This window comes from Herpailurus yagouaroundi, unplaced genomic scaffold, assembly GCF_014898765.1.
Source record: "Herpailurus yagouaroundi ecotype Mexico unplaced genomic scaffold, PumYag 159, whole genome shotgun sequence".
In the NCBI taxonomy this organism is placed as follows: Eukaryota; Metazoa; Chordata; class Mammalia; order Carnivora; family Felidae; genus Herpailurus; species Herpailurus yagouaroundi.
In genome coordinates, this window is record NW_024412400.1 from 10,132,020 (window position 1) to 10,146,637 (window position 14,618).

Here is a 14,618-nt window from a genome sequence, read left to right on the forward strand (position 1 = left end):
GGTCGCGGGGCCCTGCGCGGGGGCGGCCCCCAGCGCGGCGCTTCATGGAGCGGCCCCGGCCCGGCCGCCGGGGGCAGCGCGATCCCGCGGGGCCCTGTGAGCCCCCAGCGCCACGGCACCATGGTACGCAAGGCCCTGCCTGTCCCCCCGCTTATCCGCCCACCTGCCCGCTCTGCCCTCCCGAGCGCACGGCCCGCCAGCTCAGGGTGGAGTTGCTGGAGGGGTCTTCCCCCTCGCCGGTCTCCCCGACCCCTTCTCCCGGGTCCCCGCGGGCCGGGAATGCGGCGCTACGGCGCGGCCCTCGGCGGGGAGGGGGTTAAATTCCTGGGGTGGGGGCCCAGGCGCGAAAGGCTGAATCTTGCTAGGCGCGGGCGGAGGGGGGCGCTTCTCCGAGCCTGGGACGCCGCCGCCCTCGACTGGGTGATGGGGGGGAGGGGGGAGGTCGGATTCCCGCCTGGGCCTTGGGCCACGTGGGCGCTGGAGCCGCCCTGTTTGGGGATTTGGGGCGACTGGGCCAAGCCGGGTGTGTTGGGGCGGGACGTCCGCAGCTCCGGTCCAGACTACTGTGTGACCTTGGGCCAGTCCTCTGCCCTCTCTGGGCCTGTTTCCTGGGAAAGGAGTGGGGCCATGAACGCAGAAGAGGCTGACACAGACACCGCCTCTCCAAAAAGAGGAGCCTGGAAGTCATGAACCTGTGCCCCCTTGCTCAGTCTGGGCCCCACCTATGGTTACCCGGCAATAAAGATTGTCGTGGGCGTTTGGGGTATGTGTGGAGGGGGTGCCGATGCAAGCCCAGGTTTCATCCCGGGGCCTCCATGGAGGTCAGGACAGGGAGCCAGCGGCTTCATGGCGCTGAGAGAGGGTATCCCTCAGATGCAGAAGGCTCTGGCCCTGGTGAGCAATCTCGGCAGGTGTCCCTGGCACCTGGGCTCCTTCCCACCCCACCCCCCCACCCACCCCCCAATCCCCAGCCTGGCTTGCGGGGAGAGTTTGAGGGCAACAGGAGTGCCTGACCACTTCCCTGGTCTTGTGTCTTAAATAGGCTGGCCTGGTCTGGACTTGAGGATGGAGTGCACCTGGCTGCAGCTGGCACAGCCACTGGGGAGGGATGTCTGCAGTTTCAGGGAACTGGCACATCTGGCTGGGGAGGCAGGCGCAGCTTGTGGGCCTTGCATGGGAGGTGCCAGGCAAGGGGGTGGCCGAGCCCTGCCGAGGTAGTTGACGGGTTATGGACTCAGGCTGGTTGGGTGTGCCCTGCCAATTAAGTCCAGCCAAGGTTCCTGACTGTGAGATTCTCGGGCCCCTCAAGGGTGCAGGGTGGTACTGGCTTGGGAGGGGGGGTACTGCCGTGGGAATAGCGTCTTTAGGGGCACCAATACCCTCCAGGCTAGCCCCTCCTTTCCTGCTGAGGCCAGAGGGCCCTGGGACCAGGTCTGTACATGGGAAGGTCGGGCACTGCCCTTTTTCCCAATGCCAGGTAGGCACCGGAGGGCATTCTGGGAAGGGGGATGCAGAGTGTACTGGGGCCCTTGTGGCCTAGGATGTGCTCCCCTCAACAGGCCTGGCTTTAACAAGCCCTTATCCAAGCCACTTCTGCCACTGTCTGGCCCCTGGTGGCCCTTAGGGGCCCTCTTACAACCCAAGTTGCATCCTGACCCCTCACTGACCTGCAAGTGGTAGCAGCTCTGGGGAGGAGGCCACAGGTTGCAGAGGGTAGTGGTGGGGTCTAGGGAAGCACAGCTGGTCCCCTGAGTCTGACGTTCCCCAGAAGCCTCTTACTGCTCTTTAAGTCATTGCAAGCCAAGAAATCCATCCACATGGAGTGGCGTCCAGTCCAGCAGGGAAGGGGTGGCCTCAGCAAGGAGCTGGAAGTCCTGGGGCTCTGCTGTTGTTCACTTGTGGGATCCTTCCATTCTGAGCCTCGGTTTCCCCATCCGTGCGGTAGGGTTTGGTCCCAGAAGATGAATCAGGATGAGTCAGAGGAGGGAGATGGGAGGGACTTGGCACCATCTCCCTGTTAGATTGGCCAGGCCTGGACAGGCTAGCAGTCCTGAGACAGAGGGGCAGATGGTTGGCTTCTTGGCTGGGAGGCAGGAGGCGTGGGAGAACTTGAGGAAGATGGTCTCCATGGTCAAGAGTCTGGCCAGACTGGGATCTGAGAGAGCATGGGGTGGATGCTGCCCTGGATATGCAGGGTGGGGCTCAGGGCAGATCTGGAAGCAGGTTGCCCCTGTGGCTCCTTGAGGTTCATCCTGACGCCTGGGGCAGATTCTCATAGGTGAACATAGATACCACCCCTGAGCCCAGACTGGGCCCACCCACTGCTGCCCTATCAATGGAAGGACTGTCCTGGGGCGTTGGGGCAGGCTCTGAACAGACGGAACCAAGGTTTCATCCCAGGGCTTTCAGGGAGGTGATTGGGGGAGAGGAGCTGATGGCTTGTCGGCAGTGGGGCAAGGTAACCCTCAAATACAGGCGGCTCTGACCCAGCTAAACGGGGCCTGAGGAGGGCCCCGAACTGGAACCTGTGGAGTTGGTCCGGCCAGGCAGGTGGTCGGCAGATATTAACTGAACATCTGTGCACTGGACCCATGCACGGGACTGGGCAGCCTGCCTGTGTGCTGTCTACCTTTTGGGGAAGCTGCTGTGGCGGAGCCAGGGATGATTAAGCCAGCCCTTATTCTGGACAATTCACAGGTGCCGGATGTGGCCAAGGACCTGATAATCTGACCCTTCAGACTTTGAGGGCCTCTCTGAGGCTTCAAAGTAGTGTGACTTCCAAGATGGGGCCATCTTAGAGCCTCCGGGCCTGGACGTACCTGACCTGGGGTCTGGGGGCCTAGAGGGAGGAGGGTCTAGGACAAGCCCTGGGGGGCTCCTGTCTCTAAGCACAGTGGACAGGTAACGCAGCTCTGTCCTTCTACCCCCACAGAACCCCTGTGTGAGGGGGAGCTGCTGGCAGCCAGGCCTGAGGCCATGGGCAGCAGACTGGTCCCGTTAAGAAGGGGCTGGCTGGATCCCACCAGCCTCCTCCAGCAGAACAGTGGGACCAGGCTCTGGGCCTGGATTTCTTCACAAGAATTTCCACCTCTGCAAGGCCTCAGGCCCAGACCCTGAGGCCTTCCGCTGGTGAGGTGAGGGGTTTCTGAGGTGCTACCCCCAGGGTGCAGTAGCAGCCAGAGGCTGAGCGGTGAGCTAATGAGCCTGACTATCGTTCTTGAGGTGTCTGGGCTTGGGCAGGCATGGTTTTATTTCCACATGTGAGTGAGTATGAGGGAGAGAATCCACGGAGCTCAGGAAATGCTGAAGCAATGCTTGTGTCTGAGGTGACCACCTCGCCCCAGTTTGCCCAGATCGGCCCTGGTTTTAGCACAGAAAACCCCCACGTCCCAGGAAACCGCTAGGTCCCAGGCACTCCTGGACAGTTGGTCACCCTAGTCCCTGTTACTTCCTCTTTCCTTCTCTTCCCCTTCCCTGTCCAGGATGACTTCCTGTTTTGCAGGGAAGAACCGGGGGCCCAGAAAAGCTAACCTACTAACCCAGGAGCCAAGTCATGATTGGAGGCTGAGCTCTAAGGGGCAGCTGGCTCGGGGCTTGAGTCCTGGTCCCGCCCCCCACCCCCACCAGCCCTGCCCCGCAATCCTTGCTTGAGCCTCAGCTCTTTCTCCCTAATGTGGAGCCAGGAGTGATGGGCAGGCTGCCTCCCCGGTGGTGGGTGCTGCCCGGGTTGCTGGCCTTGACCTGACCTGTGCCCTGTGCCCCGCAGTTGCTGGTTGAGAAGACGACAGACTCACCGGCGGCCGAGTTCTCGCTGGTGGAGGACGTGGCATTGCACTTCGCCTGCTTGATGGGCCGCCTGAATGAGCAGCGCCTCTTCCAGCCTGACCTCTGCGACGTGGACCTGGTGCTGGTGCCCCAGCGCAGCGTCTTCCCGGCACACAAGGGCGTGCTGGCTGCCTACAGCCAGTTCTTCCACTCCCTCTTCACCCAGAACAAGCAGCTGCAGCGCGTGGAGCTGTCCCTGGAGGCGCTGGCGCCCGGCGGCCTGCAGCAGATCCTCAACTTCATCTATACATCCAAGCTGCTGGTCAACGCGGCCAACGTCCACGAGGTGCTCAGCGCCGCCTCATTGCTGCAGATGGCTGACATCGCCGCGTCCTGCCAGGAGCTGCTGGATGCCCGCTCCCTAGGCCCCCCGGGCCCCAGCGCTGTGGCCCTGGCCCAGCCGGCCACTGGCTGCGCCCCGGCCGCACCACCCTACTACTGTGACATCAAGCAGGAGGCAGACGCCCCAGGTCTGCCCAAGATCTATGCCCGCGAGGGCCCTGACCCCTACTCTGTGCGTGTCGAGGACGGGGCAGGGGCCGCGGGTGGCACGGTGCCTGCTGCCATTGGGCCAGCCCAGCCCTTCTTCAAGGAGGAGAAGGAGGGTGGTGTCGAAGAGGCCGGTGGGCCCCCTGGCAGCCTGTGCAAGCTGGAGGGCGGGGAGGGGCTGGAGGAAGAGCTAGGGGGTTCTGGCACCTATAGCCGCCGGGAGCAGTCCCAGATCATCGTGGAGGTGAACCTCAACAACCAGACTCTGCACGTGTCCACGGGGCCCGAGGGGAAGCCGGGCACCACCCCGGGCCCGGCCACCATGGTGCTGGGGCGGGAAGACGGGCTGCAGAGACACTCGGAGGAGGAGGAGGAGGAAGAAGAGGAGGAGGAGGAGGAGGAGGAAGAAGAGGAAGAGGAGGGTGGTGGCAGTGGAGGGGAGGAGGAGGAGGAGGAGGAAGAGGAAGAGGAGGGTGGCAGTCAGGGAGAGGAGGAAGATGAGGAGGAAGGGCACAGCGAGCAGGAGGAGGAAGAGGAGGAAGAAGAGGAAGGGCACAGTGAACAGGATCAAGAGAGCTCAGAGGAGGAGGAGGAGGAGGGGGAGGCAGGGGGCAGGCAGGGGCCGGCGGGGCGTCGGGGCAGCAGGGCAGAGCCCCCTCCCCACGGTCGCATGGCCACTAGGTCCCGAGAGAACGCCCGGCGCCGGGGCCCCCCTGAGCCTGAGGAGACCAGGCCACGGGGTGGGAAGAGGCCCAAGCCCACGCCGGGAGCCTCTGCGCCGGCCCGAGGGCCACAGGCCACTGACGGGCTGGGGGCCAAGGTGAAGCTGGAAGAGAAGCAGCACCACCCATGCCAGAAGTGCCCTCGCGTCTTCAACAACCGCTGGTACCTGGAGAAGCACATGAACGTGACCCACAGCCGCATGCAGATCTGCGACCAGTGCGGCAAGCGCTTCCTGCTGGAGAGCGAGCTGCTGCTGCACCGGCAGACAGACTGCGAGCGCAACATCCAGGTGGGCCCCGCCGGCTCCGTTGGGGGGGGGTGGGGGGTGGGCCAGGGCTGGGCAGCAGGCCCGCTGACGCCACACGGCCACTGAGGCCAGGCACCCCGCGTCGTGCTGCCTGCGTTGCCCAGACAGACAGGCTGGGGAAGCCGGACTTGCCCCTGGCCCCTGGAGCTGGCCCAGGCCCAGGGTGGTGGGGATAATGCCAGTGCCTTCCTGGAGGAGGTGGGCGGAACCGGGCTTGGCCTGTGGAGACACGTGCAGATAGGACTGAAACAAACAGTACCCTTGGCCAGAGGGGCGAAGGGGAGCATGGGCTTTGGAGGATGAGAGGAGGGAGTTGTCTGAGTACTTGAGACTGGCGGATAGCCAGCTGCCAGGAGGGATGAGTCCGTGTTTTAGTAAATCCTAGGGCTGCTAGAGGGCCAACAGGTCCACCACCATTTATAGTTTCACAGACAAAGCGGTGCAGGGTTTGCCCAGAGAGGGCGCCATTTCCACTTGCCACAAAGGCTGAATGGAGCAAGGGGTGACCGAGCAGGAGAAAGCCCCTGCTTGCTGTCAGCGCTTTGGAGATGCCAGCTGGCCTGGGCCTGGAAAGAGGGATTGGATGAGAAATTTGGGAAGAGCAGGGGCTGCTGGGGCCAAGCAGGGGAGCTGGGCTGGTGGCCAGGCCCCGGGTCAGCCTGTGTGCCAGCCTAGCCGCTCAGGGTGTGGGCAGCACAGGGCCAGCCTGGCTGCTTTTGGCTTGTTCTGACCTGGGAGGGGATTGATGGGGCAGCAGGTAGGCCGGCGCTAATTGCCTGAGCTAATTGCTAATTGCATGGCCCCGTGGAGAAAGTGTTACCCGGGGGTTACCTGGTCTCCTGCCCCACCCTCCTGCACCTGTTGCCACGTGCCTGCCTGCTGGGCAGCCCTTTGACTCTCCACCTGCACACACCTGAGCCTTCCTCCTGAAGGGGAAAGACGCATGTGCCTCTTCTGAGCTGGGCGCCCTGACCCATTTCTGCCCAAGCCTGACCTACTCCAGCCCTCTGGAAGAGTGTCCTGCAGGGATGTGTAGGACAGGAGGAGGAGGGGGGCCCCCAGGGTTCCCACCACCCTCCGTTCCCTCGTGGGGCCTGGTACCTCCCACAGTCTCCCCCACCTGGCCCTTTGGCACCTATCTCCTCGAGGATCCACGGGGTCAGGGCTTGGGTCCCCCCAGGGGGAGGCAGCAAAGATAGTGCCCCAGCTCCGCCAGACCTGTTACCATGGCCCCTCAGTAGAGAGATGCTTTGTTAAAATGAGCACCGAGGAGGGGCTTCCTCGTGTAGGTGGGCCCTGACCCTAGTTCGGTTCAAGGATGGGGGAGGGCCCCAGGCTGCAGCCCTGGGTGGGTGGATTACCATCCCCAACTCCCAGAACATCCGATTTGGCTGGTCGCTGGACACCCGGGGCTCTCTCGCCAGCACAGGTGAGGTGAAGAAACGGAGGTCCAGAGAGGGGCAGCTTGTCCCAGGTCACACACGGTCCTGACTCAGGACCTGGGGCCTAAAGTCCTCTTACCCCACAGTGTGTGACCTGTGGTAAAGCTTTTAAGAAGCTCTGGTCCCTCCACGAGCACAACAAGATCGTGCATGGCTATGCGGAGAAGAAGTTCTCCTGTGAGATCTGCGAGAAGAAGTTCTACACCATGGCCCACGTGCGCAAGCACATGGTTGGTGAGTAGGCCAGGAGAGGATGGGGCCCGAGGTCAGAGCTCGGCCAGCTGCTGGCTGTGCTGGGAAGGACTTCCTATCCAAGGGCGGTGTGAAAGCGTGAAAAGGCCCCTCTCAGCTGTGAAGCCTGGGGAGGCTGCTTGCAGTGGCAAGCGTGGCCTGGACAGGACTGCAGAGGTCAGGACTACCATGTATAGTTGGGCAGGTTGCACACTGCACAAGGGTTCCTGGACAAGATGGCAGATGGGGACCAGAATCCAGCTGGCACACTGCTAACCGGACTATGTGCCACAGCATGGGGCTGTGGCCACCAGGGAAAGGAGCGCCTTTTCCTAAATCACGCAAAGTGACGTATGGGCAGACATAGGCCCTCAGTTTCAGGACAGGTGTGCCTCTCATTTTTTTATCACCTTCTTTCTGGCCCTCACAGGGCTTCGGGCTTCTCTGAACGCAACCCATGATAATGCGACACAGTAAGGAGGCCCCCCCAAGTGTGTGTTGGGTTACTCTGCCTCGGGCATGGCCGTCCCTCCCCTCTGTGGGCCTGGCTGGAAGTCTGGTGTCCAGGTGCCCCTCCTTTCTTTGCCCAGTTGGGGCCTGGGGCTCAAGGGAGATATGGCCCTAGCCAGGCCCTCCCCCCCCCCTTTCTCCAGCCACCTGGGAGCTGGGGCCCCAGGCTCGAGGTCTCAGCCAGGAGCATGCGGAGCAACCCAGAACTGGTAGTCTTCCTGGGCTCGAGTTTCCCAGCTCTGAGCTCTGGCTCCAGTTATTTCCCCCCAGATCTTCCTTGAACAGTTCGTTAAGTCCTCACCTCTCCAGGGTTTTAGGGGAGCACAGCTAACTCCCTCTGGACTGCTCAGTGTCACCCCTGTAAGGCCCACCTTTGAGGTTCAGTACCACTCCTAGCCTGTCTTTATGGAAGGGCATGCTTGAGGCCCACAGAGGCTGTGCAGGGAGCCAGTGGCGGGCCAGGGTTTGAGCCGAGGCCAGTCCTACTTGGGAGTCCTTCAGTCTCTCCCCAAAGTTTTGGGAGTGAAGCAGTCTTGGCCAGAGGCTGAAGAACGTGAGGGCCTCCATGCTAGTCTGACCAGACTTGAGAGCAGACAGACAGACATAGCCCAGAGGGAAGAGCCCTCACCCTGAAGTCAGCCCCAGATCCTGGACCGAGGCTCTGAAGCAGACCTTAAAGTAGGTGGGCCTCCCGGGAGGCCCTTTGTGGGAGGTGGTCAGGCAGCGAGCCCCTGGGAGGAGCCATGGGGGTCCATCCCCCTGAGACATAATGGCCTGCCCCACAGCCCACACCAAGGACATGCCCTTCACCTGTGAGACCTGCGGGAAGTCCTTCAAACGAAGCATGTCTCTCAAAGTGCACTCACTGCAGCACTCTGGGGAGAAACCCTTCAGATGCGAGGTGAGCTCCTTCCTCTGCCTGCCCTGGGGGCCACCTGGACAGACAGGGAGCAGGAGCGGCAGCTGCCTAAAAACCTGGGAGTTGTGGGGAGTGGAGTCCAGGATTCAGAAAGAGGGGGGGCCCACCCTGGTGTCCGCGGCCCCTGCCTCCCACTCCATCTTTACCTGGATGCCCACCTGCCTGCCCCCCCCCCCCGGTCCCCACCCTCTGCCACCCCAGCTCCAATGCAACCCCCACGCATTCAGGGTGGGCAGTCTCCTTGGGCTAGAACGGTACATGGGGTGGGCTTTCTGGAGAGGTGGAGAGAGGAACATCTCAGAGCAGACAGGGCTGTGGACGGGGATGAGGGGGACAGGTCTTCCAACAAGGAGGAAGGACAGAGGGGCGGGCGGGGGGAGCTCAGCTTTAAGCATGAGGACTCCCTCCATTCTTTGGCCTTTTTCCACTTCTTGACCTCCATTCCCGCCTGGGCCCTGCCTGCCCTTGGCCTCTCTTCTGCCCATGTGCTGCCCCACCCCAGGACCCCCTCCCGGTGTGTGTGTCCTCCCTGGGCCCTGCGGTCACAGGCAGGTGCTTCCCTTCCTGAAGGCTGCTCCCTCCTCTGCCCCTGGGCCTCACCCTCCCCCCCACCCTCAGAACTGCAATGAGCGCTTCCAGTACAAGTACCAGCTGCGGTCACACATGAGCATCCACATCGGCCACAAGCAGTTCATGTGCCAGTGGTGTGGCAAGGACTTCAACATGAAGCAGTACTTCGACGAGCACATGAAGACCCATACAGGTATGGCGGCCTCCAGGGAGGGACCCCTTCGCAGTCCTGCTCCGGAGGCCTGGGGTGGCCCCAGCCATGCCCCTTTTCTCAACTCTGGGCCTCAGTTTGCCCTTCTCTATGAGGCTCGGTGCCGTCCTCCCTGCCTCCCCGGGTAGGGAGGCCCCGCCGGTGCCGGGGCTGGGCCCCGCTATGGTTCTCTGGGCGTGGGGAGGCTGATGCAGAGCTGGGGTCTGGGGACTCCTCAGTGACTCCCCGGTGCCCGTCGCCAATGCCTAGGGGAGAAGCCATACATCTGCGAGATCTGCGGCAAGAGCTTCACCAGCCGACCCAACATGAAGCGGCACCGGCGCACGCACACCGGCGAGAAGCCTTACCCCTGCGATGTCTGCGGCCAGCGCTTCCGCTTCTCCAACATGCTCAAGGCCCACAAGGAGAAATGCTTCCGCGTCAGTCACCCCTTGGCCAGCGACGGCCCCCCTTCTGCCCCAGGCCTGTCCCCCACCCAGCCTCCGGCTCACGCACTGCCCCTGCTCCCGGGGCTGCCCCAGACCCTGCCGCCCCCGCCCCACCTGCCGCCCCCACCGCCACTCTTCCCCACCACTGCCAACTCCGGCGGGAGGATGAGCGCCAACAACTGACTGCCGAACCGCGCGTGCGCGGGGCCTGGAGCCGGGGGGGGGGGAGGGGGGGCGCCTCTGGGACGGACCCCCCCACCCCGCCCTCTCGTCTTTCCTGTGGGAGGGCAGCAGCACTGGCCTGGCACTGCCGCCCTCACCTCCAGAGGCGGCCGGACACATGCTGCTCAAGGCCCCTGGCCCTGGGAGTGTTGCAGGCTGGTGGCCCCAGCGTGGGGGAAGGACACCTCACTCCCAAGGGCCCCCCCCCTTCAGTGACTCCTTGAAGCCTTTACTTTTTTTTTCTTGGAAGTGAAGGAAAAAGAAAAGAGAGGAAACTATTTCCAGCACCGCCCTCCAGGTGAGGGGGGTGCTGGAGCAGCAGGTACAGCAGGGAGGGAGGGGCTGGGGAGCAGGTGTGACGGGTCACTCTGCTGATGCCTAAGCCGGAGGGGGGTTGGCCAAGCCAAGCCTGGGTCAGCTTCGGTGGCTCATCTCTGCCGCCCTTGTGCACCCTAACTTGCCCCCTCATCCTGGGGAGTCTGGGGAAGAGTTGGAGTGCCAGCCACCCCCCACCCCCGGAAGGAGTCGTGGACCCAGTCTGAGGGCTGTGGACACTGAGGCACAGAGCTTGAGTCTGGATGCCTGTGAGCGTGTTGTGGAGGGAGTGGCGGAGTGTGAAGGCTGCAGACCCAGCTTTGCACCATGTGCAGTGGGGGTAGGCAGGGGCTGGACCCCAGGCATTTGCTCTCCCGCCCACCACCCTGGCAGCAGGCACAGGGACCCTGAGCTGTACCAGGCTGCATTGAGGTCCCTGAGTCCAGGAGAAGACATCCCCAGAAGCCGCTGGGCCTCAGGGGGCTGGGGGCTAGGCCCTGGGTGGGCAGACGGGCTGGCTCCCGCAGTGCCAGATCCCAAGGGCTGCAGTCGAAGTCCCTGCAAATGGGTGAACACCAGGGGCAGGGCCCTGAGAAGGAGGCATAGACAAAATGTTTTAAGGTTTCAAGGTGCTATCAGTGGGGCAGGGGGCAGGGCTGCTGTTCACAGAGCACCCCGTCCCTCACCAGCTGCCCTGGTCGTCTCTCCCACACCAGAGATGTGTGTGTGTCTGTCCCCATCCCTGCTCTGAAGGCAGAGGCCTCATCTTCCTAGGTCTGGCCACAACCCGGCATCCCTGTCCCTCCTGGGCCTCTGCGGTGTGGGCAGGGCACCTGTAGCACTGTGGGCGAGAGGAACCTGCACATACAGGCCCCAGGGTGGGGGCAGGAGTTCTGGGGGAGCCCCAGCCTGTGCCCAATGCTTGCCCCCACGAGGCTGGCACTAATAGGACACCCTTTTTTGTTGTCATTTAACGTCTTTATTCCTGCCTTTAAAATGGGGAGGAAGGTTCCATAAGCTACATGTTTCCTAGTTAAGCTCTTTCCCTTTGTGTTTATACGGTTTTGTTTGTTATACTCTGCACCTTAAACCCCCACGACTACCCCCACACCACCACCTTCCCAAGCATGGCTGGAGTGGGTAAGCCCAAAGGGGGACAGGGGCAGGGGGCAGGGGGGGAGTGGGCCCCATCAGCCCAAGGGCTGAGGGGGTTGGAACCCCTCTGACCTCCTTGTGAGGCCCATGGCGCTGGGGTGGGGGCTGGGGACATTTTAATCATCAATAAACGAAGCACTTTATTCTGTACAGATGTGGGCAGCTCCAAGAAGCCCGAGTGATTTGAGGATTCGTAATCCAAGCTACACAGCCCTGATTGTTCTCTGGGCACAGAGCGGGCAGTGCCCTGGCCTAGTTGCATTTGGGGCCGTGGCAGTAGTGCAAGCCAGAGCCTACAGACATGCCCTCAGACACCCCTGCTGTCCTCTGGAGAGAGAAGGTGGGCCCCTCACTGAGGGAGGAAGGCTCCCTGTCAGGCTCCCAATTGTGTAGCTCCCTTACCCCAAGGCTGAGGGTTCCAGGTTCCTGCTTTATGATAGCTCCCTCTCCTCCACCCCTTGATCTCTGGGCTTCCATGACGTCCTCAGGGTCCCCCCCCCCCCCGTTTCCTCCTCTTCCTTGCTATTTCTAACCTCTGGACCCAGTGCCTGGCAGCTCTTCAGAGCTGGCTCATGTTTTCCCCGAAAAAGTTCATCTCCCCCAATGTGCTGTAGGTCGGGACCCCTTTGGGTTCCCCCAACCCCCCGTCGCTGACACCAGGGTCTCCCATGGGGACTGGTGGTCTTGTCACCAGCTAGCCCCACTACAGCTTTAGTGAGTGAGCCGGGTGGGGAGAGGGCGGGGGGGATGCGGGGGCTGGCCAGATCAGGTCCCCGTGAGGCCACACTTTGATAAGCAGAGGCTGGAGATGGCTGTTGTGGGGGGAGCTGGTGTTGAAACCCTGTCCCAAGATTTGGGTTTCCTGTTCTCATACACCTCTCCTCTGAGGGTGGGGATCCAGACAGCAGGCAGCCTGGGCTCTGGTCAAAATGGTCTTTGTAGCTGTGGGTGGGCATGGCCAAGCCCTCTCTTGGGAGGCCCCTGTCCCAGTGGGGTCAGGAGTCCTTGTCCCTGGTGCTAAATGCTCTCTTCCCCTCAGGCCAGTGTGGGTGGGAGCTCCTTTCCAGCCAGATCACAAGGGTCTGAAGCAATAATGGAACCTCAGCAGTGCCAGTATGGGTAGGGGTTCTTGTTTTACCAGCTTTTCCTTTTCCTTTTTATTTTTAAGACATTAACAAGCACCTGGATATTGGAGTAAGGGGACTGGGGCGTCATACCCACTTCCCAGGGCCTGTGGGGAAGGGGGCAGGGGATCATCACATCCCACTAGAGATGTACAGGGTGGAGGGGGTGGGGGGGTGCCCCTCAGTCCAGATGGACTTCTCAGCCCATTTGTCCAGAACTTGGGTCTGGAACCTGGGCCTGCCCCCTCCCCAGCTCCCCCTGGGCTCCCTGGTCTTGGGCCAGCTGGAGGTGAGCAGAGAGATGAGGTGGGCCTCAAGCCCCCTGACCACAGGCTGGAGTTAGAGCCTCAGCCTCTGAACTTGGCAGGTGCTGCCACCGCACTCCTCATTGGGGGCCCAGAGGTAGCTGTGTCAGGTGTGTGTGTGGACCCTTGGTGTCTAGGGCCCAAGTGCGTGGGGGATAGCAGGAGGGTGAGGACAAGAGTGAAGGGGAATAAAGTCAGTACAACTGTCCCTTGGCCCAGCCTCTTCTTTACATGTTCCCCGCCCTGACTACTGGCTGGAAAGACCTAGACCAGAGCAAGGGCAGCACAGAGCCTGGCCGCTCAGCCGCAGACCGCATGGATAGCTGTACCCTGGAGCAGCTGCAGACCCTGTGTCACTCCCTTAAGGGCGGGCTGGGCTTTACGAACACCCAGAGTCAGGAGCTGAGGCAAGAGCAGAGATGTGCCCCCAAACTGGTGTTTGGTCTTGAGCTGGATGCAGAAGGGGATGGAGAGAGGAGAGGTCTCGGGGTAACTGATGCCGAGGCTCCCAAAGGAGTGCCCACAGGAGGCCAGGCCCCCTGCGGTATGGTTCTGCGTGAGCCCCCAGGACAACAGGGACAACTCCGGCTCATGTGCGCAACACTTGGCAGGCAAGGGTGGTTTGAAGGAGCCAGCTGTCAGAGATGCTGACGTGGGCACGAGGAAGACGGCTAGTGGCCTCCAAGGAGGGAGCAGATGGCTTTCTCTGGGGACCTCTAAGAATTATTAATATCATTGCACAGGTAATATACAGACCTCTAAGAATTATTAATATCATTGCACAGGTAATATACAGAGCCCTGGCTCTGCGCCAGGTGGAACTCTAGGCCCTGGGGCTACACGGTGAACAAGGCCCCTGTGTTTGTGGCAACTGGCTCAGGATACGGGAGGAGGGGTCTGACCCTGAGCAGCTGGGTGAATTCACGAACCAGAGAGGAGGTGCCGGTTCTGACAGGCAGAGGCTGGAGATGGGCGTGGGGGAGCTGGTGGTGAAACCTGTCCCAGGACGTGGGTTTCCTGTTCTTATGCACCTCCCCTTCGAGGGCAGGTCCAAGGAGCAGGTCCCAGAATTTGGGGGCCGGTACCTTTCCGCACAGCCCTCCTTCTTTGAGCAAAAGGAACAGGCTCACTTAGGTCGCCGTGAAAATGAGGCTTGCTGATGAGGTCGCGCTGAAAATGAGGGCCCGGCTGCTCCCCTGCTCTCTTGGTATTCTGTCTCTCTGGTTCTGCTCTCCACCCCCTCTTGTTCCCCATCTGTGTGCCTGATGCCTCTCTGCACATCTCTTCCTTCAGCCCCACCGCCACCCCCCTCATTCTCATACCATTTCCAACTTCACATTCTGTCCAGAGCTGCTCAGGCATGAGTCACGCTGGGCTAGGAGGAGGACGTTGGGTGGCGGAGGGCACCATGGCTGGCATCTCTGGAGCACTCATTCTTCCCCAGTTTTGCTCTTTGGGACCAAACTGCTCATTAACACATCGCGTCCTGGAGTGCAGGAGTATTTATACCCTAGTTGCAAGGGAGGCTGGGAAGGTGAGCATGTCTGGTACTTCAGGCAGGTAGGACTCACAATCAGAAAAGGCTGTCCAAACACGCTGGGTGGCCACAAAGGGTCCCTCTCCCACCCCGATTCCTGGTCCCGGGACCCAGCCATCCTGAGAGAAACCACGGCCCACGCATACACACTGGGCACAGGTCTGGAGTGGACACTGAATCCTACAGGAAAGCCCCAGCCTGGCAAGGCAAATCTCTGTGCTGGCTCCATAATTGATTCTTCCCTAGACAATGTCACCACTCCACAGCATCAGCTGCTCCTGGGCACTGGGTGAGACCAGTGTGTG

General features: G+C 61.8%; 1 protein-coding gene across 2 annotated transcripts in view; it reads left to right on the forward strand.

Annotated features, from left to right (window-relative positions):
• The window catches only part of ZBTB47 (zinc finger and BTB domain containing 47), a 14,150-nt gene extending 1,166 nt beyond the window's left edge, over positions 1–12,984 (forward strand). The window contains exons 1-6 of one of the 2 annotated variants that reach the window (XM_040479932.1): positions 7–123; positions 3,767–5,326; positions 6,873–7,020; positions 8,313–8,428; positions 9,065–9,209; positions 9,477–12,984. In XM_040479932.1, the coding sequence (XP_040335866.1) occupies positions 121–123; positions 3,767–5,326; positions 6,873–7,020; positions 8,313–8,428; positions 9,065–9,209; positions 9,477–9,838 (2,334 nt within the window). In that variant the 5' untranslated portion in view covers positions 7–120 and the 3' untranslated portion in view covers positions 9,839–12,984. Of the gene's footprint in view, positions 1–6; positions 124–3,766; positions 5,327–6,872; positions 7,021–8,312; positions 8,429–9,064; positions 9,210–9,476 lie in introns of those variants that run through there. The other variant, XM_040479934.1, reaches the window with a different exon arrangement.
• Positions 12,985–14,618: the final 1,634 nt, after the last annotated feature.